General features: G+C 39.7%; 1 protein-coding gene across 3 annotated transcripts; it reads right to left on the reverse strand.

Annotated features, from left to right (window-relative positions):
- Positions 1 to 1,358: 1,358 nt before the first annotated feature.
- ICOS (inducible T cell costimulator) lies at positions 1,359 to 22,972 on the reverse strand. 3 transcript variants are annotated; one of them, XM_047084079.1, is made up of 5 exons: positions 22,854 to 22,972; positions 6,546 to 6,884; positions 5,375 to 5,481; positions 4,331 to 4,415; positions 1,359 to 2,087 (listed from the first exon to the last, which is right to left on the reverse strand). In XM_047084079.1, the coding sequence occupies exons 1-5, from the start codon at positions 22,909 to 22,911 to the stop codon at positions 1,933 to 1,935; spliced, it is 744 nt and encodes a 247-aa protein (XP_046940035.1). In that variant the 5' UTR covers positions 22,912 to 22,972; the 3' UTR covers positions 1,359 to 1,932. The 3 variants fall into 3 exon arrangements, with proteins under 3 accessions (XP_046940035.1, XP_046940033.1, XP_046940034.1); XM_047084077.1 differs by having other exon boundaries at positions 1,359 to 2,122; positions 22,854 to 22,971; XM_047084078.1 differs by lacking the exon at positions 22,854 to 22,972 and adding an exon at positions 18,894 to 19,435 and having other exon boundaries at positions 1,359 to 2,122.
- Between the last annotated feature and the right edge of the window lie 2,430 nt (positions 22,973 to 25,402).

A 25,402-nucleotide genomic window follows, 5' to 3' on the forward strand; every position in this document is an offset into this window, starting at 1 on the left:
CCACTTCGAAATGTCCATTGCTGAGGATGAGGATGCTTTAGAGCACAGTATGGAAACCAGGCCAGGTGGACCCCAATGAAGGCTGTACTCCCCACGCCAACCCCCCACCCCCAAATCTGCAAACAACTCAGGGAACAGCTCTGCAGAGCCAACAAGGTTGTCCAAGTCAGCTGGAAAAACACCACCAAATTTGATTCAAATTACAAATGCAGTACTGTACTGTACGTATCCATCATTACGCACGCTTACAAGAATATAAGTATGCGTAATGACATATCTGGTCTCACTTTTAAAGTAACCTAGACACAGGCACCTACCAATTTTAAAACTACTGAATAGCCCAACTTTACCTAAGGTTAAAAATGTTGTTGCACGTACATTGGCTGCTTCAGAAGCATTGGGCATGCAAACAGGAAGCAGAGAAAATATTCCAGCTAAGACCAATCACATATTATATTTATTTAAGAATCTTTCCAGCCAAATTGCATTCAAAGGAAGACTATCTAGAAGGGCCAGGGCCAGTTTCTAGGAGAAGGAATCCTGCTGATGTTCCCTGGCACATCTGTGCCTCCTCCAAGACCCTGGAGGTACAAATGTAGGCAGATTGACCATGGTCCCCAGGGTGACGTCAGCTTCTGGGGGGCAAGAGCAGCTGGTTGTCCTTGGCTCACAGGAGTCTCTTGAGCCTTGCAATTTCACCCAGGTCTGGACGGCTGCTCCGGGCTGATGGGGCCATTTCAACCTGTCAAGCCAGGAGGTCATCTGGGTTATAGTCTGTCAGTGACCTCCAGGAACTACAGCTTTCCACTAAATGGATCATTGGCTCTACCCCCCGGGACAATGTTGGGCAGTGAAAGACGGTTTTGTGGGTTTGTTTGTTTGTTTGCAATTTTAAGATGACCTATAGAAACAGCCTCGCTTGGAATTAATAGCACCATGAAAACATAGATAATGGTAGAAAACAGACTCATACAATAAAGTCACTTCTGATTCTAGGCAATGTTTTCTACCACTAATGTGGTAGAAACAAGTCAACAAAGTAAATCATTTTAACTGAATTTGGGAAAATAAGAGGTCTTTCTGGAACAAAAATATTCTTGTAGGGAAAATATAGGCAAATTATATTCATTGGGCTACAATTAAATATATATAATATGTGTTTTATTGAGCAGCAGAGGGGGAAAATGTAGATAAAGCTCCCTACTCAAGAATGTCTGTCGGAGCACCTGGGTGGCTCAGTCAGTTAAGCGCCGACTTTGGCTCAGGTCATGATCTCACGGTCTGTGAGTTCCAGCCCTGTGTAGGGCTCTGTGCTGACAACACAGAGCTTAGCGCCTGCTTCAGATTCTGTGTCTCCCTCTCTCTCTGCCCCTCCACGCTCATGCTCTTTTTCTCTCAAGAGTGAATAAACATTACAAAAAATTGTTTTTTAACAGAATGCCTGTCAAGTAGTCATGTAGAGTATTTTAAAAAGGAAAACTGAAGGCAGAAGAAGGCATCTAAACTCTTGGGAATAGAGGACTGGGGTTCAGATGTTGGAAAAGAGTACTGTGTACTAACCTATCATAATAGTACAATTACATGTTGATACCTCAGAAATAAAATAGCTATAATTTTGAAGCACCTTCCCCTACTGTGCGGCTAAAAAGGAATGCTCACCCCTAGAGGAAGAAGAGGTAGTCTATAGGTGAAGTGCAGAGAGATACTGGCCATTGGCGGCCCATTTGCTTTGCAGATTCGGTACCCATGGCATCTTTTAAAAATATCTGGAGATGTGTTTGTTCTCCTGGCTGGTGCATTGCTAGAAGCAGATATGAAGATAGGAATTCCATCCCAGTGAGGTCTATTTGTTGAGCACACACGAGCTGGGCTTTCTGTAAAACTAGTTGCAAGAGGGTGTTTTTGATAACCCAACAGTACTGAAGCAGCCTTTTAAAACCCCTGTTGACCGATAGTCACTAGTCCAGATTGAACAGAACACCAGCAGAAGATGCATGTACTCAAATCAAGTCTGACTCTCTGTTGTCCAGGGGACGTGGGAATCTTGCGCTTCAAGTCAGAGGGGACCTGGCCCACGTGGTTCATGCCTGGGTGCCACAAAGTTCCAAATTATGAGTCACACCTATAACAAAATGTAGCACAACATTTTTAAAGGCACTCTGTTCCAATTCCCTTCAACAAGTTTGTCCCTTTCATCTGACTCTTGTACATACACATGCGCACACACACACACACCCCATCCAAACTCTATGCTTCAAGACTCAGCACCAGCTCCATATTTGCCGTGAAGTTTTACCCAGCCTCCTCTTAACTCCTGTAATAAACATGACCTGAACTCTCGACTTCACAACTGAGGACTTTTGACACTATCGTATGATTCTACCCTCTATGTAAACACATCAGCTCTCCCAATGACATTACAGACTGAAGACCAGGACTTGCTTGAGTCTCCCCTCTCTCCACCCAACACAGATCACTTGGCCTGGTACTACTTACATAATCATGCAATAAATACTTGACAGAGGTGCTGAGACATGCTCTGCTTGAACTTGTGTATGCATATTGCTTTCAGAATACAGAGGAGAGACCCACCTACCTTCAAGAAGCTTACACTATGGCCGTTTTCAGTGATTACAGTTCGTAGGTGGGATGTGAAATAGCCCGACTCTGATCCCAGCCACAGCTGGGGTAGACACTTCTGTACATGCTGTCCATTCTAGCACAAGAGGCCCACCATGCATTACTCTGCTTTCTGTCTCAGGGATTTCTCTGTAGACTTGGGAGCCAAGCATAGAGCATGGCTCCAGGATGGAGGAGAGAAAGTTCGTGGACCCTACAGGCAACTCCAACCCAGTGGGGATGGGATCCACTGGATAAATACCCCACTTGCCATCCTTCAGAAGAACAATTCTTGGAGACACCTGTACACTCCTCAGAGATTCTGTGGCCTCCAGCTGAGATCTCAGTAATGCAATCTCCATTTGCTTTTCCTTCTTGCCTGTCTTACTCTCCCTGCTCCCTCACCCGTTTTCCCTGGGGTCACCTTCTAAATAAACTACTTCTACCCAAGTCTCTGTCTCGGGGTCTGTTTTTTCAGGGATCCAAACTAAAACAGACACATTATAACAAGCACAGGCATTAAAAGAAAAGATTTTTTTAATAGGCAAGTAATGAAATGCATGCTGTTTGTTAGTGACAAAGCTATGGTGGGAAATCTCTAGGGAACCAAAAGAGTCACTGAACATCCTGGGCATCAACTTCTCTCATCCAAAAAATGAGGAGATAGACTGAAGGAGCATTTAGATCCCTTCCCATGCTTTAATTCCATGATTACAGGTGCTATTTGCATCCTTTTTATACAAGTCCTTTACCACTGAATGGTGGCAGAACTTCGGGGCCTTCTGTCTCATCACATATGTCCTCTCGTCGCAACCTCAAAGGCATAAGACTTACAAATTTTGCACAAGGGATGCTTCAAACTTTCTAGATGCTCCTCAGCTTGATGAACCTCAAACTGACAATGTTTGCTCTGAATGGGAAAAGTCAAAGGTCGCACCTAACTGGCCTTGTGCAGCCATCCGGGCCCTCTCTCCCTCCACCTTCTTTCCACCAGAATAGCAAGAGCCTCACCAGCTCCTCCTCCTTCCCCTGGTAGCACCAGCCCAGATCTCTCTTCCAAATCTCTGTCCAAAACCCTTCATATACCCCTGCATCTCCCACAGCTCCTTACTCAGCAATTTGTACCTCACTGATCTCCAATAACTGCTTATCAGGTGAATTAGAGAACTTTTTTACCAAGGAAGACTTAGAATCATGCTAGCTTTTGAAATACCAATTAGAAAACTGCGGTGATACAATAGTGGTTTTATGGATCCTTTGCTCGTTTATTTTTTAATAGTGGTTTACAAATACATTGTTTGTCTGCAGTGTACTGCAGAAAAGGATAAACTTGAAGTGAAAAATTCAAATTTCCACAGAAAAGACTAAAATGAGGCCAGAGAGACATTTGGCCTTCCTTTAAAATAAGAAATTAAGGGCACATGGGTGGCTCAGTCAGTTGAGCACCTGACTCTTGGATTTCAGCTCAGGTCATGATCTCATAGTTCTATGGGATGGAGCCCCGCGTCAGGCTCTGAGCTGACAGTGCAGAGCCTGCTTGGGATTCTCTCTGCCCCTCCCCTATTTGTGTTCATACACATGCTCACTTGCTCTCTCTCTCTGTCTCTGTCAAAATAAATAAACTTTAAAAATAAATAAAATAAAAAATTAAAATTCCAAGCATAATGTGAAGAACACTCTGCTCTACCCAAACCCCCAGATGGAGCCATACCTGTGAGGCCAGGTTTCTTGGCTGTGTTCACTGCTGCCATAAACATGTATTCACTGTTAGGGTCATGCCCACTGGATCGATACTTCTGAAAGAGAAGTCAGAAACATGGTTTGTCAGCTGCTCTTCCTCCTCTCCATCCCTGGTCTTTTTTCACTGTTTTCTATTCTTGGTTGAAGTGATATGCGACAAAAGCGTTAGCATGTGGTGTAGGCTCCTGACTTCCAGCTAAGTAGGAGACCAATATGAAAAGGGCTTTAAATAAAAAGACCCTTCTGCTGAATTTCCTCCCTCATTTTTGTTTTTATTGTTCCCTTCTTTTGTAGATAGTGAGCCCTATCTCACTCTATTCTTTATCTCTCTTTTTGAATTCCATTCTGGCACAGATACACCCATGGTCTGGCCACTGATACCTGTGTAAAATGCAGAATGGTGTAAGTTCTCTCATTGAGAACCTATATTATGAAAGACTGGAAATAACACCCCCCAGCACAGAGAGATTGTTTTGTCATTGTTGAATTCTCTTCCTAGTTTTTCTATGGTCTTCTTCAAAAACAGTCCTAACAACTTAGCCATGGAAAGAAGTTGGCCATTCACTTCTCAGCTAAGACTGACACCTTATAAGACTTTCTCACTGATTGTTTAACTGACAAGTTGAGTGAAACGAAACTGTTTCATCTTTGTCCTGACTCTGGAAACTTAGAATCAAATTTGCAGCCCATATTTAATGATTCTCAGAAGTCAGAAGCATCTATTTTTATGTTTCAATCTTCGTTCTGACTTTTTATGTTTTCTTGGCCCCAATTCCCTTATCTTTTTGGAATAATAATAATAACAGCTCTTTCCATAAGCCCTCAAATCCTTTTTTAGAATGAAGCAGCTATAGAATAAGCTTCTGTTCCAAGTTAGTAGTTAGTAGACCTATCTTATGGAAAAGAAAATGTCTGTTAATCAAATCACTCTGGCAAGAACAGTAGGTGCTTTGAGTAAATAACTACTGATATTCTTCAGGAAAGCAGAGGCGAGAAAAATAGAGACATTGCTCACCTTTTTTGTAAGCCAACAAAGAAATACGCATCCAAAAATGTAGACTACAACAAAAGCTGAACACCCTATGGGTAACCAGAACTTCAGCTGGCAGCAAATCTGTGATTCTGGATTGGAAAGGATACATGTTAAGGAAAAACTGTGAGAAACAAATCTCCTTTTTGGGTGCCGAATCACAAGTTCTTTTACCAAATTCAAAAAAGTGATTTAATCAAATGCAGTTTGCCTTCATTACAATCATGGAATCCAATGCACAGTATATAACACCATCTCAGTATTATAGCAAGCATTTAAAAACTAAAACCTGAAAGATTCTATGCACATAAATGATTACAAATGTGGTTACTAGGAAGGACTTTTTCTGTCTATATTTTTGTAGAAGACTAAGTAGGAAAAGTAATGGTATAAAACTATGGCTTTCAATCCCCTCACTTGATTCCACAAAACCAGCACTAACCAAAACCTTAAGTTTTACATGACTAGAGCCAATGGCCATTAGGCCACAGATTTGGGTAATTGTCTTAAATTTTTTCCTGATTTTTAATGGCCTATGCGTTTTAAAGACAACATGACCTATTTTTTTCTTTTCTTTTTTGTTTTTTGGAGAGGGAGAAAGAGAGTGGGAGGAGGAGGGGCAGAAGAGGGAGAGAGAGAATCTCTAAAAGGTGGACTATGAGATCATGACCTGAGCCGAAATCAAGAGTCAAACACTTAACCGACTGAGCCATCCAGGTGCCCCAACGTAACCTATTTCTTCCTCAATAGTCTACGTGATCAAATTGCATATTACTGATTAATACTAATTATTAATAATAATAAATTATCCCTTGCATATTTTTATGATAAATTATTGCCATCAATTGCACCAAAATGAGCTCCACAAACGATACTTATTTGCTTAGGGGCACCTGAGTGGCTCAGTGGGTTAAACATCCAACTCTTGGTTTTGGCTCACTCAGGTCATGATCTCACAGTTCGTGAGTTTGAGCCCCATGTCAGGCTCTGCACTGACAGTGTGGAGCCTCCTTAGGATTCTCTCTTTCTCTCTCTCTCTCAAAATAAAATAAATAAACTTTAAAAAGTAGTCATTTGCTTAGTTGTTTTCATTAGTGAGAAAAGCTGTTAAATGGGAACGTACTCTTAAGTCTGAAAGATGAAAACCGTGTCTTACCATAAATATTCAAATATTCTCTGCTAATATTCTTCTTCTGAAAAGGAGGAGGATCAAAAATTGACAGTTCGCAGGTGTAATAGCTGGCATGAGAATTGTCCAAATTATACAGGAAAAAGGAGACACTGTCATTGAATAACTGAGTTTGACAGAATTTCAGATTCTTAATGGACACCGTGTTACCACTTTCTTTTGTCTTAGTGAGATCACAGAGTACTTCCGTCCCTTTTAGCAACTTCATTTTAAATTGCAAGGCAATCTCACTGAATTTGCATGAAATTTGTATGCCTCCATCGTGAAAGGTAAACATCTCGGACTTGGCAGAATCATTGATTTCTCCTGGATAAAAAGGAAGAAAACAAAGCAAAAGTGACATTTTATGAAGATGTTACTCTATTAGTTGTATTTGAGCACAAAATTTATCTCTTCTCTTCATAAAGTCACCTCTATTGCACCAAAATGAAAGAATTTCACAACCAAAAGAACAGGACAACAAATAAAACTCTGCCCTCGAAAATAACCTGACCAGAAATTTGCTTGTGACATATGAACATATAATATGTAATATATTAAATAATATATTTACACAGGGCAGGCACCATATTATCTGATTATGCTTTTATATTGGAGACAGATGATAAACAAATATGTAGTAAAACATCTGAATTAATGCTAGGAAGGGAGTACTCTTCAAATAAAGGTGGGGGGTTGGGTTCTAATTTTGTTTATAGAATCAAATAATGCCCTTTTGATTTTTAAAATTGAAATTGAAGGAGGATTAGCACTTTGTCAAACAAAGGAAGATTTGGGATGAAATTTGGGGAATGATGTAACTTACAAAAAAACTTTAAAAAGTGAAAAATAGCTTAAACTAAAAAATGAACAATTATATATAAATATATATTTACACTATACCCTCCTGTCAGTAAAACAACAGATGAATCATTTTCAAATGATAGAAATGTGTCTTCTCTGAACATGATCCATTGAGAATTGAATCAAGGTCTGATAACAATGGTAAGGCACCAGATTTTTGTCAATTTCTTTTTCTTTTTTTTTTTTCCAATACATTTTAAGCTTTCTAGGAAGCCAAGGGTATTTTTGAAAGCTACACAGAGGTCACACAAGGAAGGAGCCAAAATGGTTTTAGTCTGGTTGCAGATTCTGAGTTACTGGGTTATAAGTAACTGTTCTCTTCTGTTCCTTTTTCCTTTTTTTTTTATACGAAAGTTTCTCACTAAAATTGGGAAAATTATTAGCATGAAAGTTTTTTGCTTAAGTTTTGAAATTTGTCTTTATTCTTAAAGAGAATATAGCAAGTAAAAAAAGAAAGTTGAAGGAAAAAAAGTTGTCCAGCCCTATTGTGAAATAGACATACTATCTGTGTATATTTCCCCTCTATCTTCCAGATATACACTTGTTTTATAGACATATTTCTTTGTGTTCTGCTATTGTCACTTAATGATATATCATAAAAGTTCCATTTCTTACATAGTTGTCACAGTCATCCTTTTTAATGACTGTATGTATATTAGGACATAATGTTAATATATAATTTGTTAAAGCATTCCAGTGTTGAATATTAGGGTGATTTTTAGCACTTTGCTTTTATGACCTAGTCAAACTGTTTAAACATGTTATGGCGCTACGTATTGCCATGTTGCTTTCTGAAAGAACTTTAATTTATGATATGACTAAACATGATGCAGGTTGGTTACCTGCCACAACTCTGCTTGCACTAATTGTCCTAATTTTATTTAAGATTTAGCACAGTTACTTATTTTTCTTAATATCTACAGGCTTTAATTTAGATCTCTTTAATTTAGATTCCATATTACAAGGGGATAGATTTTCAACTTGGAGATTTGACTGTGAAAATATGCCTAAGTGTTCTAGTGTTTTGGTTATGACCACCCAGATTCCAACAAATTCCCACACCCAAACAACCAAAATTGCTGAACAAAAGGTCTAAAAAATATTATTAAAAGGCTTAAGAAGGTTTAGCAAAGAGAAGAAATTGGTGGGTTAAATCTGAAGAACCAGAACTCAGAGAAATGAGCAGAGTTTAGAAGTTGCTTTTACTCTGAGTGTTTGCTGTTCTCCCAGGTTCAAATTTTTGTTTTCATGCCTCAACTCCCAGAGTCTTCAAAGTGAGAAATCTAGAAGGCCATCCTCTCCTCAGTAAGTTGGGATCTCAAACGGTTCCCTTCTTGGACTCCGGTTAAACCAGAAGGAAACCAGCTCAAATCACTTCAATGGTCCAGAAAACCTAAATCCTTGAATTTTGTTCAGGGTCATTTTGGATCATTATTACCCTTAGGCTACTGAGAGTAAAAATGCAACTATTCTAGGAAGAAAGATTTACATTGTAGGCCTCAAATCCTATCCACAAATAATATTTAAAAACAATGACAAGCACACCAGAAAAATTATTCAGACATGCAAGGAAACAAAACAAACAATGGACTACAGAAACAAAGCCCCCTTAAAGTCCTATATTTGAATTGTCAGATCCCAAAACAAACAACGGGGCTTACTGCATTGAAGGCAGTAAAAGACAAACTTCTAATAACCTCTGCAAAGCAAAGGAAACTAAAAGAAACAAACAAAAAACCTAATTTGAAAAAGAATCAAATAAAACTGGCAAAATCCAGACTATGATTAAAAATTCCAGGGGCGCCTGGGTGGCGCAGTCGGTTAAGCGTCCGACTTCAGCCAGGTCACGATCTCGCGGTCCATGAGTTTGAGCCCCGCGTCAGGCTCTGGGCTGATGGCTCGGAGCCTGGAGCCTGTTTCCGATTCTGTGTCTCCCTCTCTCTGTGCCCCTCCCCCGTTCATGCTCTGTCTCTCTCTGTCCCAAAAATAAAAAAATAAAATAAAAAAAAAAAAGTTGAAAAAAAAATTTAAAAATAAAAAAAAAAAATTCCATGGATATTTTCAAAGCATATTAGAGCTAAAGAGAGAATTGATGAACTAGAAAATTAGGTTAGGAAAATTATTTGAAGTGCAGTCATCATCCAGATTCAAGAATCCCAACAAATCCCTAGCAGATTTTTTTTTTAAATGTGCACATCTAGATACATCGTAATGGAAATCCTAAAAGCAGCCATAGAAAAGAGACACTTTACCTTCAGAGAAGGAACTATTAGACTGGCAGGTGATGTCTCAACATCAACAATAAAAAACAAAGTGAAATAGTAAAGGTATGTATAATGAGAAACTTTGGTAAGTGAAGTATGCATGTTGTGATTTCTTGCCTAATGACTAAGAAAATAGAAACAGGGGGCCAGGGTGGCTCAGTCAGTTAAGTGTCCAACTTCTGCTCACGTCATAATCTCCTGGTTCGTGAGTTCGAGCCCCGTGTAGGGCTCTGTGCTGACAACTCAGAGCCTGGAGCCTGCTTCGGATTCTGTGTCTCCCTCTCTCTCTGCCCCTCCCCTGCTCATGCTCTGTTTCCGTCTCGGTCTCTCTCTCTCAAAAATAAACAAACACTTAGAAAATTTTAAATAGAAAATATAACCTAAATGGATATCACAAAGTTCAGTCTAATGGTTTTACATAAAGGGAAGGAAATGTTGGATCAGGAAGCAAAACCCAGGGGGTAGAAAGGCTTCTGTGTGTTGACAGTGTTTTATTTCTTGAGATGTGGTGATTATGCAGGCAAGGTAGTATGCTTTATAATTATTTATTGTGCACTGATGTTCAGTCTTCTGTATAGATGTCTTGTTCTAGAACAAAAATTTGTAACTATACAGAAGGAAAATAATGCTTGTCTTCATTTTAAAAATAGAGGAAACAATGTAAGCAAAAGGCAAAAGGAAATAACTGATAGCATGGATATATATGCAGTCTACATTAGATTAAAATGAAAGATATTTTCTTGGGGACTTATTTATGTGAAAATAAATTATGCTGCATGACTATTGCTCTGATGTTTAGGACTCTATATTCTCCTGCAGAGAATAAAATCAGTGGGCTGGTTCTCAGTTTCTTTAGAAATGTCCAGGGCACCAGCGGGGGAAGGGGGAGGGGGGTGGCTCAGTTATTTAAGCATCCAACTTTGGCTCAGATCATGATCTCACGGTTTGCAAGTTTGAGCCCCATGTCGGGCTCTGTGCTGACAGCTCGGAGCCTGGGACCTACTTTGGATTCTGTGTCTCCCTCTCTCTGCCCCTCACCTGCTCATTCATATTCTCTCTCTCTCTCTCTCTCTCTCCCTCCCTCCCTCCCTCCCTCCCTCCATCCCTCCCCCCTCCCTTCTCCCCTCTCCCCTCTCCCTCTCTCTCTCAAAACTAAATATTTAAAAATTTTTTTTTAAATGTCCAGAGCAAATTTTCCCAGGACTTTAGAATGGCAGCAAGTAAACCACAGAGATCTTGGGGCCAAAGTGTCTGTGGCCACCATGTAAACACATAGACATAGATGCCCTATCTTGTATTTCTGAAGATGTTTTGTCATAAGTTTCTCTTCTCTGCCCCATGCCCACACTATGACCCACAACCCAACACAAGATGAAAGGTAATGATCAGCAGTGCAGAGTAGTGGAAGATGCAACACAGTGATTCCCAAGGAAATGAGAGGAAAATTCTGGCCTTGCCATAGCAAGTCTGTGACTCTGGTACCCCTCTGACTTTGGTCTCTTCATCTGTGAAATAAGGAAGTACCAAAACATCTTCAAGTTCTTTCCAACACTTACTCACTAGGGATCCAGGATCAAAACCTATCCAAAGAAGATTGCAAGATAGGCTATTACTTTGTTGTTGTTCCAATAGTCTTCTCTGTTCCAGAATCTTACTGGGATATTCCAGGGGGGTCAGGAGAAATAAATTGAATGAGACTATCTTCCTTGCCTGTGAAAGTGTTTAGGTAGGGCTAAGAAGACTACCTAAGTTTTTCTTGAGTGATAATGCCAAGGATGTGTGCCATTGACATCAGAGGAGTAGCTGGGGATTCCAAAGTGTCATTTCTGCTGGGCACTCTGACTTGTTCACTTAATCATATTTAATCTAGGTGGGCTTTTTATTATTAAAGATAGCGATAAGAAGCCTGACTTATGTTTCTACGTAACCAATGCTTAAGCTTTTCATCTGGAAAACCATTTGACAACTCTAAGTCTGCAATTTGAATGTTTTCAATTAAAAGAAGCAGGTATGACATTTAATCAAGTGCTTCATAATTACTTTGGCACTTGTAGAACAGATATGCTTTCAGTACCTGATTAAAAATGCTCTTTAGCCTTTGGAGACATGTGAAAAAACACTATCAAAAGGAGATCATTCCTATTACCATGGCTAAAGCATTTAGCGGGTAGGCAGATAATTTAAGGAAAATCAGAATGTATTGGTTTCTTATAACTGCAGAAACAACTAGAATCTTTTCTTCACCCTTCCTGGATCTTCTCATCTCCAGATCTAATATTCAACTGGGAGTGCTTGTGTCATAACACCAATTTTTATAGCCAGTGTTCGTTTTGGTTGAGTGTCAGATCTGTTTGATCAGTTCCTCTGCTGTACCAGAAGTTAAAAATTGTGAGAGTTCCCCTCACCAATCTTTCTTCTGTTCTTTCTTCCTTTATCTCAGCTTACTTTTTTTTTTTACATACCACTTCTTATAAAATCATCTTCCAAAATCTCCCTTCCCACAGTCTTTGATAAGTTCCTCACCTTCCTCCCTAACATATCATCTCCATCTAAGTTCTCATAGACACGGTCTGTCCGTGTTTCAGACTCCCCAAAACACCTTCTCCTTCACATTTGTGTTTCTTGTAACATGGTTCAACCCCCACTCAGCATCATAAACAATTAGACCTGGTAAACTTAGAAATTATACAAGTCCAATTCTTTCTGAAGACCCAGACAGGTTAGATTATTTGTCCACAGGGAATACAACTTCTTGGGTGCAGAAAAGATTCTGGGTTTAATCTACGGTTGAAGTGCCACTAGCAACAACCAAGGGACGGGTAATGGAAGCAGGCAGCCACATGAAGCGAGACAGTGATCACTACAGACTGAGCTTACAGGATCATGTTAAAGTCTGTCTACGGGAAGAAGGCCTAACTTCCTGTACTTCTGTTTTATGTCTGGTTGAGTCCATCCACTGCTCCTGCATCTAAACTTCAACTGGGCCAAACCATATCATCTCTCTTTAGGACTGCAAGAGTCTCCTAACTTGCTGCTCTCACTTCTGCCCTTTTACCATCTATTCTCTTCAGGGAAGCCAGAATGATCTTCTAACATTCACAGATTGTGTCATTGCCCTGCTTATGAAACATAAATCTCACTTAGAATTAAATTCATCTCCTCAGCCTAGTTTCCATGACCTGCATGACCTACATAGCTCTCCAACACCATTTTATACCAGTCACTCACTACGCTGCAGTCATACAGCTCTTCTTTCTATTCCTCAAATATAAGAAGCTGGTCCCCTGGGCTTCGAATTTGTTGGTTTTTCATCTAGAATGTTCTCTCCAGTCTTCACATAACTACTACTTCTTTAGCGACCACTGACCACTCAATCCAAAGTACACCCCCAAGTCATTTCTGTCCTATTACTGAGAGAAAATATTCATCATTGCCTGAAATAATCTGGTTTATTTATTTACTTATTTATTGTCTGGCTACCCCACTGTTACATCAGGTTTACCCCACTATTTAAAATCAGGTACCTTGTTGATCTCCTTCACCAATCCATCCCAACTATCTACAATAGCATCTGTAGTATGTAGTAAGTCATAATAAATATTTATTAGACACAGAGATGAACTAATGAATATGTAGATTTCGGTGATGTTATAAATCTGGGGCGATGAATAGAATATACAATGTAAGAACCAAAAGGCTCTCAGAAATGATCCAGTTAAGCCTTTCATTTTATATTTACATTTATCAAGCTAGACTTGGGGCAGAAAAGTGAGTATCTTGCTCAGGATTCCATAGCTCATTGCTGGAACATGATCTCATGATTAGCTATGCCATGTTGTCTTTCTTCTAGAAGCAAGTACATGCAAATGTATAATCAAGCATGAAGGGTATCTCCTGAAATGGAATGTCAGATTCTAAAGAAAATTCTCTCTGAGCTCTAAAGAAACAGATTCTTTCTCTTTAAATATCTACTAGGTTCATAAAGACTTGTTTAGATGATTGATGATTCTCTACAGAGGAGAGGACAAGTTTAAACCTGGTTGATTATTTAGATCCTCCAGAGTGCACAGTCTTTAAAATTGCCCAGTGTATGGCCAAGACAGGGGCCCCTGGACCAATGATTCTTCTAATACACTCAGATGTTTCATAACTACAGCATGTTAGTGACTTAGGATAAACACCATGCTATATCTTTCAGCACTTAATACATTATTTAAAACACAATAGAAATATGTCCTCTTGACTCCGAGTAATGGGTCTCAAAATCTAAATATTAAGTATTAGTTTTTGTTTTGCTACCATATCTGTTTACTTGTTAGTACTCCTGGATTATAAGTACTCTGGAGAACAGGTATTGTGTCTTCTTAATCACATAGACTACCATGTCTAAAGGGTACAACCTTCCCAATAGAGGTTCAAACCTGTTAACTGCTGCTAACTATGATTGTTATAACTTTACTCTTGACATCAGTGGACTAATGTTTCCAAGAGTAAAATCACGGTCCTTATATTAGGTGATTTCTTTAGGTTTTCAAGTTATTTAAGGGATAAGAACATTGGTATCCCCTGGGCGTGGGAACTGTGGAGGTTGTTAAAAAAAATCAGAAGAAAAGATCATTCTCCTGAGAATTGTACTGTGGCTCAGAAGAGTTTATTTGTACGTTGTTGTTGTTTTTTTTTTTTTAAATATCTAAACCATTCCATTTCTATAGTATAAGATGGCCTTACTGGAACCCATCCTGCCAGGACTCCTTGTAAGCAGTTGTATTATCCCCTGTTGAAATCTTTTGACAAAAACACTTTAGAAAACCCACACAACTGCAGGGGGTGTGAGACAAAACAGTAATTTTATTTCATTCTCCTTAACTCAGACTTCTAACCACAAACCTCCACAAAGGTCTCAGAGCGATAGAAAGATAAGATCTCCTGAGTATGCAATTATTGATAGTGCTTATTAAACATGTTTTCTGTAATCAAACAATAAACTTTAGCTTAGCACGGCACATGAGTGTGACATAAGAGGTGAAGTCCTAAAAACTGCAACGTTTATTTAGGGTTTGTTACATTTTATCTTTTACTAAGAAATGTTGGCATTTAAAAAAATGTGCATTTACCACTTTTTTTCACCTTTAATTAAAGTATTGTCATTTTTTATGAGTCTACTGGCTAAAACTTTTAGAATCCTGATTACATATTTTTATACACGCATCATTTCTATACTTACATTACTATTCAAAGGCATCCATACTCCAAAGAAGTGATTGAAGTGAGTAGGGAGGATAAACAAAATAAACCCAATCTGATCTAACTTCCTAACAAAGACAAAAGATGTGAAGAAGTGAGGAGAAAATCAAAAAGCCAAAAGAGCTCGTGCGTGTGTGTGTATATGCGCGCGCATACACACACAAATATGTGTATTGTTTTTACTCTCCAAGGAAATTTGTTGGGGGGATAAAACAACCCTCGGTCCTCTAAAGTGTGTATCCTATTACAGAATAAGAAAAATATGGAAAAATGATTTTCTTCTGGTAAAAACTTTCTTCATAAAAACAGAAGAATATCAAATATGCTATAAAGCTTTGTCGCAATATTCATGAAGTAACAGTTAAGTTGCAAACAAGTTACTTTCCTAGTTAATTCATTGTCAGTGATTTAAAATTGCCCCACCAGGGAAATTACATGAGATTAAATGAGCCCACGTCTCTTACACAGAAGGGGAGGGAGAAAGAATTTTATTGGCACCCAAGAATATCCACATTACTTCCCATCCCTCCTTTGGGCACATAGACAAGGCATTGGCTGGGTGAGCTTGTTACACTGAAGGCTCCAGCTCTCCTCTCTACTCTAGTAACACTCACCTTTATCTCAGCCACCCCTTCCCTTGGCTCCAGTCCTTTATCACCAGTTTCCTTTCAACATCTCTATCTGGTTTCCTCTGATAGATCAAGAATAACATTTCCAACCTGAACTCAATATTCACTCCCAAACCCAAACCTTGTCATTTAAGGGAGTCACTAGACTGACCCCCTTCCTCATACCTCCCTCTCTCTGGTTCTCCTGATCCAATTGGCCACTAAGTCCCGTTGACTTTAGCTCAAGGATATCTCTTGAATTCAGTTGCTTTTCTCTATTTCTGTTGCCAACCCAAGGCATTTTTGTGTCTTCCCTCCTCTGTGGAAGCTTCTTGACTGGCCTCAGCAGCAGTCTCTCCGTTTCCAAATCCATCCTCCATGCTGCTTCCAAATTTGTGTTCCTAAAAAGCATTTCACTCCCCAGCCTAAAGTCTCTATTATATTGTTACTTATGAGGTAAAAAATCAATTTTCTTAGCATGACACCAGCTCTTTTCACAATCTGTGGACCATATATGGTCCACCTATACTAAATTTTTGGCCATTCTTCTCACATCCTTAAACTATTCCCATAAACTAGAATATCCCAGTACTTCTTTGTCTTCTTAGAAACCCCCATGCATTCTTTAAGAACCATTTTAAATTGGTCCCTGAGACCCCAGACAAAGACACCTATCTCTATGCTCTCAATAATACTTTGTTTACACCAACGTATTTACAATGCATATCATCTTAGATCATAATTATTTTGTCTGTCTTCCTCATTTAACCATGAGCTTCACAAGGATAAGAACTGTAGTATGGTCACCTAAACCATCCAAGGAGCTAGAACATTTTATAAGCTCAATAAAATAAATGAATGCATAGAAAAACATGGAGGCTGAGCATGTTTGGCAAATGTCCTGCAATGGACTGAGGAGAAGAACGAGAAAAGCAGAGCAAGGGATTCTGTTTACTGGAGAATACTTGTTTCCCAGTCCAAAGACAAAGACTCAAACTGAATGCTACCTGGCCAACTCTCTGAAGCCTAATAGGTCTGGAAGTTAAATAAATATTTCAGCTTTCAAAAGTTTCCAAATAATAATACAACAGCAATTTATAAGCATTGAGAGTTTCTTGAATACTGTTAAATGCATTACATGCAATACATAATTTGATGTTCATAACAGTCTTTTATGTTGGATTTTCTATTTTAAGGAAACTTTCATATTTTGAGGAAACAGAGGCTTGAATCACTGGCCCTAAGTTATTGAGCCAGTATGTGGTGGAACCATAATATGAACCTAGACAATCTGAGACCAGAGCCCGCATTCTTAAGGAGACTCTTAGTCCACTAACCTAGTCCAACCCTCTAATGCTACAGAACCCGAAGCCCAGAAGCTAAAGAGACTTGCTGGAAAAAAAAAAAAGAAACAAAAAAAGAAGCTTTTAACATTAAACTTGATTGGCAAGTTATGTTTGGATATTTCTTTTCCTTCCAGATGTATTGGGTATATTATCATCCCAAGTACTTTAAGTACTATTTACATTGATGCCACATATGTATTCTGTGATTTAAAAAGTTATCATATACCAAAAATACATAAAATAATTTCTTAGATATAAAATTACTTTGTGCTGAACGCATTTCTTTAGATATGCTCATTCAACAACCACGTGTTAAGCTATGAGCTACCCTGTGTATTTGAATCTGCAATAAAGTCTAGCTCTTTGCTCTGACAAAATTCTTTTATTCTGTAACTTCTCTGCCTGTAGACATGTAAAAACATGGATTCACACATACAAACTTTCGTTATCATTCAACAGGTACAAACAGGAAATAATGTGATATTTTTGTTTTAGACATAGTACAACATAAACACAACTTTTCTTGTGAGTGAACTAGAGGATTTGTTTGTTTGTTGTTGTTTTCCATGAATGGACATTTTGGTGATGAGTCCTAGGGAAATATAAACGTTGGCTGTAAAAAGTTTGATTTCTCAAATTCAAAACAGCTATATTAAAATGATCTCTAATTGCTTGTTGAAAGTGCCATGCCTATGTCAACACAGCTCCGACAAACAAAAGCTACTATCAGAACTAGTGGTTGACAGAACCAAAATTCGTGAGTCTGTCACTGTCCCTAGAGTCAACTCGATTTTTCTTAGCATTGCCTCACGCAAAGTAGAAACAGGCATCAATACGTTATACGTGACCCAGAGGAGGACCATATCCCCAGCATCTGACTCTCTTTAAACTTGGAAATCTTGGTCTGTTTTGATCAACCTTACAGGCTAAAGCAATGAAAAAAATCATGTTTTGACTAACAGTTTTCATTTGTGTTGTATACTTTCTAAATACTTAAGTTCTACTTTCCAAAATATAGTTTTGAATTTTTTTTAATTTTTTAATGTTCAGATTTTGAGAGAGAGAACAGGGGAGGGGCAAAGAGAGTGGGAGACAAAGAAGCAGGCTCCAGGCTCAGAGGGCTCTGAACTGGCAACACAGAGCCCAATGTGGGGCTTGAACTCTCGAACTGCAAGATCATGACCTGAACCAAAGTCAGATGCTTAACCACCTGAGCCACCCAGGTGCCCCTAGTTTTGAATTTTCATAAGAAGTCTTCAAATGCCAAAGGTCCTATTTTACTTAGGATGACCAAAAAGTGCCATTTGAAGGACTCAATTTATTAGAATAGCAATAGCACAGATGAGCCTTTAATGAGTAAATGTGGCCCTTTCCTTGGGTATTAAAAGGCCACAGATGATTTTTATTTACAAAGTTTAATAAATCCTTTTACATAGAAATTTCCTATCCTTAAGCTAGGAAGGTAGCATAAGTTGTGGGTTTTGCTCAGTTTACAACTGTGAATATTGAGGCCATTTTTTTTTTAAGTCAAACAAGTTTATACACCTTACAGTGAGCAAAACCAAAATGAGAATCAGGCCCTGTCTACACACTACATTCTGTTTCTACCAAGAAATGGGAATATGCTGTTAGCAATTTAAAAACTATGCTATTCCACTTCATCTGAGGGGGTTGCCAATAACAATGAGAAATTAGGAAAGCCACTGTGTTCACTATGGCTGAAAAAACACGGCACTCAAGATCGTACATGAGAATAATAGATATTCCTAGAAAGAAGAGAAAAAGACAAAGAAAAAGATATGATTAAACTATGGGGAGAAAAATAGCCCTGAAAATTAAAAAAAAAAACAAAAAACCAAAACAAAACCCTCAAGTCTACAGATTGAAAAGGCTCACTCAGTCCCAAGCGATATTAATGAAAATACTCAGAGCTAGGCATGCCCTGGCAGAATTCCTGAATTCCAATATTGAAATAAATAGCATACAAGAGATTTTTTTAAAGTTACTTACAAATGAGCGAGAATCAGAGTAGCATGGAACTGTTCACCTGTAACCCTAGAAGCCAGCAGACAGTGGATGGGGATCCACAGAGAATTCAGAGAAAAGACTTCAGTCCAGGAATCCTATTCCCAGAAAAGATATTGGTCACCCATCAGAGTTAAAGAAAGACTTCTTTACCCGTGCTGGAATTCACAGAGTTCGAGGTATCTGCAGAAAATGATAGAAGTCTTCTAATCACTGTATCAAAACAGAGATCACAAGACAGGAGCAGATGGCAAGAGGGGTGCTGGCACTGAAAATAGGTGAAGGAAGTGTGAAGAAGAGATCCTTCAAACAGACAAGAAATACTGTAAGAGGAAACCTGGCAATGATCTGCAATTATTATTTCAAAGCCCAAGATTGGGGTGGGGTTGTGCTAACTGGACAGCGTGAGAGTGGGACGGGAAGAACCTTCAGGAGTTCTCAGATCAATGGGGAGTGTGGAGTCAGCACATCAGGCAAGGCCATTGTCATTATTTTAATCCAATAATAGGCACTCAAGATGCTCTAAACATAATGACTACTCAGTTAAGAACTGTAGTGAACCTTCCAAATTACAGAAGCAAAGAAGGAAGTTAAAAGGAACTTAGTTAAAAGGATTCAACAGCAAAGGAAAAGAAATAGAAATAAACACGACAATGAAGGGATAAAATCAAGTGTATCAGATTTTCAGGCTCATCACACTGGGAATGGCCTGAATTCATCAATGGGGAAAAAAGTCAACAATCTGGGTTTTTAACACTCCAACATGACTACTTGAGGGGGTTGTGGGAGGGGCTGAAGGTCAGCTCAGATCAGCAGGCTTCTCTCTAATCTCAATGGGGAGCCCGTCTGCAGGCAGCAAAGGGCTGTTTTTCCTGAGGTGATGGAATTCAGGGGTCACAGATTGGATGCCTTGGAATCAACAGCAAGGCTCAACTTGCACCTGAGGGTTATCCTCCCAGCCACTTCCCAGAACACATTGTGAGACATGCACATTTATTAGGCACCATCTCACGTCCATCATTCCCACTCAGGTACAGCATCCACGCTGCTTTCACAGTGGTCTTTCTGAAATCAGAATTCATAAGCTCACCCACATGGTTCTCACTGCTCATAAGGTGTAGAAAGAGGGTCTTCCAAACCCAGGTAGAGGTTCACGTTTTTTCCAGACCCTTTTATAACGAGGAGCTTCCTATTACTCCGGAGTCACAAGATGATGACTTTGTTAAATTTTACACTGAGATCAATGGTTAAGACTAGAAATCACTGGGGCACCTGGGTGGTTCCGTCGGTGGAGCGTCCAACTTTGGCCCAGGTCATGATCTTGCGGTTCATGGGTTCGAGCCCCACGTCAGGCTCTGTGCTGACAGCTTGGAGCCTGGAGTCTGTTTGGAATTCTGTGTCGTCTTCTCTTTCTGCCCCTCCCTGGCTCGTACTCTGTCTCTCTCTCTGTCTCTTTCTCTCTCTCTCAAAAATAAATATTAAAAAAATATTTTTTTAAAGACTAGAAATCACCAAGGTTTCCAACCTATTAACTCATCAACCAAATGCAAACCTGAGAATTTCTCTCCTTTTAAAATTTGTTATAGCTCTTGCTACCTCAACACAATGAGGAAAGAATGTGAAATCTGGAGTCAGGTATATTTTGTGTTGTAATCTTGGTTCTGCCACTAATTACTGTGTAACAAATCACTCAGCCTTTCCTGGTCTGAGATTCTTCAAACATCACCTGAAGATAAGAATACTCCCCCTTTTTGTGGGATGAGAGAGCCTACTTAGTTGGGAGGATTAAAAATATGCCAAAAGAAAAGACCTGCGAGTGCTTGGCATACTTCTTTTAGGCTCTTAAGAACCGTTTGGTGCTAGATATATGCAGCGTGATGGTATTTTGAACATGGAGACTGGTAGCAACTTAGAATCTCCATTTAGTCATTCACGCCTGTTTTGCCGCCTGTCAAACCAAAAAATGGCTTGTCACATGGCATAGTGTTCTGTGTGGTAAGAGTGAATTCTGGTATTATTCCACTAGAGCTTAAGACGAACATCGTTCTAGAAGCACAATTTCTTTACCAGCTTAGTCTAACAACTCGATTCATCCTTCCATAGATATAACACGATTATTAATTCAAGTATCAGACTGATAATAAGCACATTATCAACAACTCTAAGTGCCCAAGTGGGTTTAACATACTGGGGTTCATTTGGGCAGTACAACCCTTTCAGTGACTTGAGCCAATGTTCTTGGAAAAAATCCAAAATTCTTTAAATGGCCCATATAGTCTCAATGGTCTGCTCTCTGCTCTCCTTTCCAGCATCATCTTCTACCTTCCCAAACCCCTCTCCTTCAGGCACATCTACCTTATTCCAGTTTCCTGACCTTAATTCATTTCCTCTTGCACTTCTTCTTTTCCTGGTATGGAATCTTCTTCCTCACTCTCATACGATCCCCCCCATTTATTCTTACCCTTCCAATCTTAATTCAAGTGCCACGTCCACAGAAAAGACTTGAATATCACTTCCAAACCCCACCTCCGTATCTACTCAGTCTAGAGAGGATTCTTTGTGACATCCTCTGAATTCTGGCTATAGTGATCACTAATTCATGGGATTACTGGATTAATGTCTCAGTCATTCAGTTAGCGTCATGAGAGCAGGGGCTGATGAGGGTTTGCTCATCATTGTTCACACAGCAGCTTGCACAGTACCTCCTGCCTGGCCAGTGCTTGATGCTGCATGAATGAATAGATGAGTGAGTGAATGAATGGATAAATATCCATTCCAAAGCTATTCATTTGTTGTTCAATAAAAGATTTCACTGCGTTGTGGAAAAGGCCTTAAAAACAAGCAAGTAGTCCCAAGCTGGCTTCGGAACTTGTAAGTAGACTCTGATTGTTCACTCCTCAGTCCTCGTTACTTAAGAGCATTTGGGCCACCTTGAACTACCACAGGATGAAACATTTGACCAATCCGCTTTTGCTTTTTAGTTTTTTGGAGAGAAAAGTAAAATCTATTTCTTTGTACAACTGCAAAATTTATGTCTAGCTAGATAAGATTATACCTACTAAATTTCTGCCTTCACTTTCAGTGTTAATAGAACTTTCCAACTTAATGTAATTTCACTTTGCTTTTGCCAACCTCAAGAACATGGATCAGAGTGAAGGATAAAAGTATTACAAAAATGTACCAAGTTAAAAGCAGCAGAAACCCGTTTATTAATTTAGTTGTGGGTAGCATTATTTAAATCGTTCAAACAGTCTGACATATGCCATCTAAGAGAGAGAATTGAGGACTTTAGAATGGTCGCTTGTTTTTCCTTAATGTCTCCAGAGGCTAGGGAGTCTTTTTACATCATCCACTACTCCTTGGCCTTTTCGAGGGACCCTGACACTTAGTGTCAAATAAAACCTCTGTGGCAGCCTGTGGCATATCTGACACAAGATCACGCAGATAAGATGAAAATCAAAATCCTTTTTTTTTTTTTCAAAGCCCTTCCATTTTATTTTCTCCTTCAAAAAGAATTCCCAGTCCAAATGCCAAGACTATTTTATTTTCATTCAGTTGACACAAGTCATTTTGCCTTTCATCTTTCTCTGAGAACAGTAAGCCACTCTTCGACTTGATCCACTCACAGGTAACTCCAAGCAGGTAATTTAAAATTTTAATGGTCGGATGAAACCTTTTTCTTCATCTTAAAACACAATATCAAAGGAAGCGGTACAAACTCCACGCTCTCAGCAGCTGCACCGCCACAGACACCCTGAGCCCAAGTGCTTGGGGCTCTTCTGTAATTGTTGCTGCTTTCAAAACAAAAACAACACAACACAACACAAAAACACAAAAAACAAACAGAAACCCCTTCTATTTGGCGCCTGACTTTTCCTACCTTTGGTTTCTCTTCATGTTCATTTGAATCATAACTTAGTGAGAAATATTAAATGGGCCACTTACCTGTTAGGACTTCAACTTGAAAGCAGAAGAGAAGGAAATAGCAGAGGTCTAACTTCATGTTTGCCAGAAACAGATACAATCCTCCCCGGTGTTCAAAGCTGACAGTGAATTCATGTTCTCAACTGTTTTCTATTTGCTGGAAAGGAAGTGGGTTTGGTGAGGGTTTATGTAGTGTCACACTTACCATCAAGGCAAGGAGGTGTCTCTCTCGATTGATGTCAATGGCTATTTGAGAGGCATTACTGCTTATGGGGTTCAGCTTAATCCATGGATTGCTGATAATTTTGAGAACAGACTTCCCCTCATCCTGGCTCCAATAAAACCAGAGACAGAGACCATGCTTATTCTCAGAACCACCCTACTCCACTGATCAATAGTTATTAGGCGGGGCGCCTGGGTGGCTCGGTCGGTTAAGCGTCCCACTTCCGCTCAGGTCGTGATCCCGCAGTCCGTGAGTTCGAGCCCCGCGTCGGGCTCTGTGCTGACTGCTCAGAGCCTGGAGCCTGTTTCGGATTCTGTGTCTCCCTCTCTCTCTGCCCCTCCCCTGTTCATGCTCTGTCTCTCTCTGTCTCAAAAATAAATAAACGTTAAAAAAAATTTTTTTTTAAATAGTTATTAGGGATAACAGGATGTGAAAATAGCCACATGATAAATAGCCTATTTTTTGACACCTTTCTGTCTTGTGTTATTTGCTCCAGAGATAGAAAGCCTTTGAAACACGACAAACAATAAAGGAAATTATTACAGAAATTGAAATAGAAGATATATCTGGAAGAGGAGCGACAGAAGGGTCTGACAAATACTTATATCACATTCACTGTAGAGTGTAATTCCCCAAATGATGGATCACATGTTAATCCAACTTAAACCCTGCTCTGCGTATTACAGCAATCTGTAGAAACCAGAAATTCTGTATCGATAGCCCCAAATGAAAGCAAGAAAGTTGAAAAGCCCACCCGTAGTCTCTCCATCCCTGTGGGGAGATAGAACAGATAATAACAACAACAATAATTATTATTATATAAACAAGGAGATTTGTATGTATGTAAGTGTTTATATGGAATACTCCTCTTAACACAAAACGTGTACAAAACTAAATGTAAAATAATACAGGTGTAATATGTATAAAACATAGAATATAGCTAACATTACATTAGTCTGGATTATTTATGTATGTGTGTTTATATTATGTGTTTTTAATGTCTGTTTATTTTGAGAAAGAGAGAAAGCACAAGCAGGGGGAAGGGGCAGAGGGAGAAAGAGACTATCCCAACAGCGCAGAGCCTGATGCAGGGCTTGATTTCACGAACCATGAGATCAAGACCTGAGCTGAAATCAAGAGTTAGGTGCTTAACTAACTGAGCCGCCCAGGCGCCCCTATATTATGTTTTATACGTGTATTAGTTCATTTAATCCTCCTAATCCTTCTGTGAGATGGGGACTACTAATCTGCCATTTTACAGATGAGAAAAACTGAGGCACAGAGTTACAAAGTACCGGCACAAGTCAGATAGGAAGTGGCAGTGCTAGGATTCGGAGAGTCTGGCTCCAGACTCCTCACTCTTAACCAGTGCAGGTAGAGCCATCCAGGCCACAGCCCGCTGAACCATCCAGAAGTCTGAATCAGCTTCCAAGATGCTGGATCCAGGCTGGGTTTCTGGGGAGTAACGGGGCAGGATCCACTCTCAGCCTGCAGAGGTGACAGCCAGGTGAGAGGCTGAAGTCAGTAGGTCAGGGCAACCAAGATTTCAGTCCAATGTCCAGGCTTTGAAGCAGAACCCAGGTTTGGTGCTACAGAGGAGCAACTAGGGATACCCAGCCAGACCCAAGGGATTCCAAGGGTAAGGTACGAGGCTGATCCTACAGTGACACACCTAAATCTCTGATTTCCCGAGAGACTTTTTTCTAGGGCTCCTCAGCTTCAGTAGCGGGTGTGAAAGAGGCTATTTGAGGTGTTGAGCCAGCCTGAGCGGGAAACACTGGGCAACTGGGAACCTGTTACCCTGATTTCCTTCCTTTCCCTTCCACGTGCTCCCTGACGCATCAAGTGGAAATGCCTCCAGACCCGCCGTCATTGTACTGGAGTCCTTTTCCAGCAAAAAGGAGGCGGTGGAGAATAATTGACTTTTTCTAACCTTGTTGTGGCCTAGCTCTGGAACTGAGTTTGGAAAGCTCTTGCTTCATCTGATGAAAGCTGTCACAAATTCTAGCACTCAGCTGCAGTTACACAGAGGGAAGCAGGGCAGAAATCTAATAATGAACCTTAACTGAGTACCTACCCATGTGCCAGACATTGCACTTCACATGAATGATCTCATTCAGTGCTCACAGCCTCTTTGTGACGTAGATCTCATTATTATTCCCATTTCTCAGATGAGGAAACTGAGGGTTAGTAAGTAATTAGTGCAGGCTCACTCAGCCAGTAAGTAATGGAGTCCAATCAAACCCAGCCAACGAAACTGAATCCCACACTCTTAATTACCACACCCTAATCACATGCCAGTCTTCATTTATCTGCCCATAAATCACTGATAACATGATTTGGGGGC

This window comes from Lynx rufus, unplaced genomic scaffold (genome assembly GCF_022079265.1).
Source record: "Lynx rufus isolate CCGP_SWC_20201006 ecotype Redwood Valley unplaced genomic scaffold, mLynRuf1.p SCAF_2, whole genome shotgun sequence".
NCBI classification, from domain to species: Eukaryota; Metazoa; Chordata; class Mammalia; order Carnivora; family Felidae; genus Lynx; species Lynx rufus.

Bases quoted from the DNA above. Each gene is read 5' to 3' on its own strand.
- ICOS (XM_047084079.1), bottom strand. From the start codon at position 22,911: ATGAAGTTAGACCTCTGCTATTTCCTTCTCTTCTGCTTTCAAGTTGAA. The intron at 5,482-6,545 runs GTAAGACACGGT...TTTCCAATCCAG, and splicing joins AGAATATTTGAATATTTATG to AATCACAGATTTGCTGCCAG. The intron at 2,088-4,330 runs GTATGGCTCCAT...TGTGGCACCCAG, and splicing joins CAAGAAACCTGGCCTCACAG to GCATGAACCACGTGGGCCAG.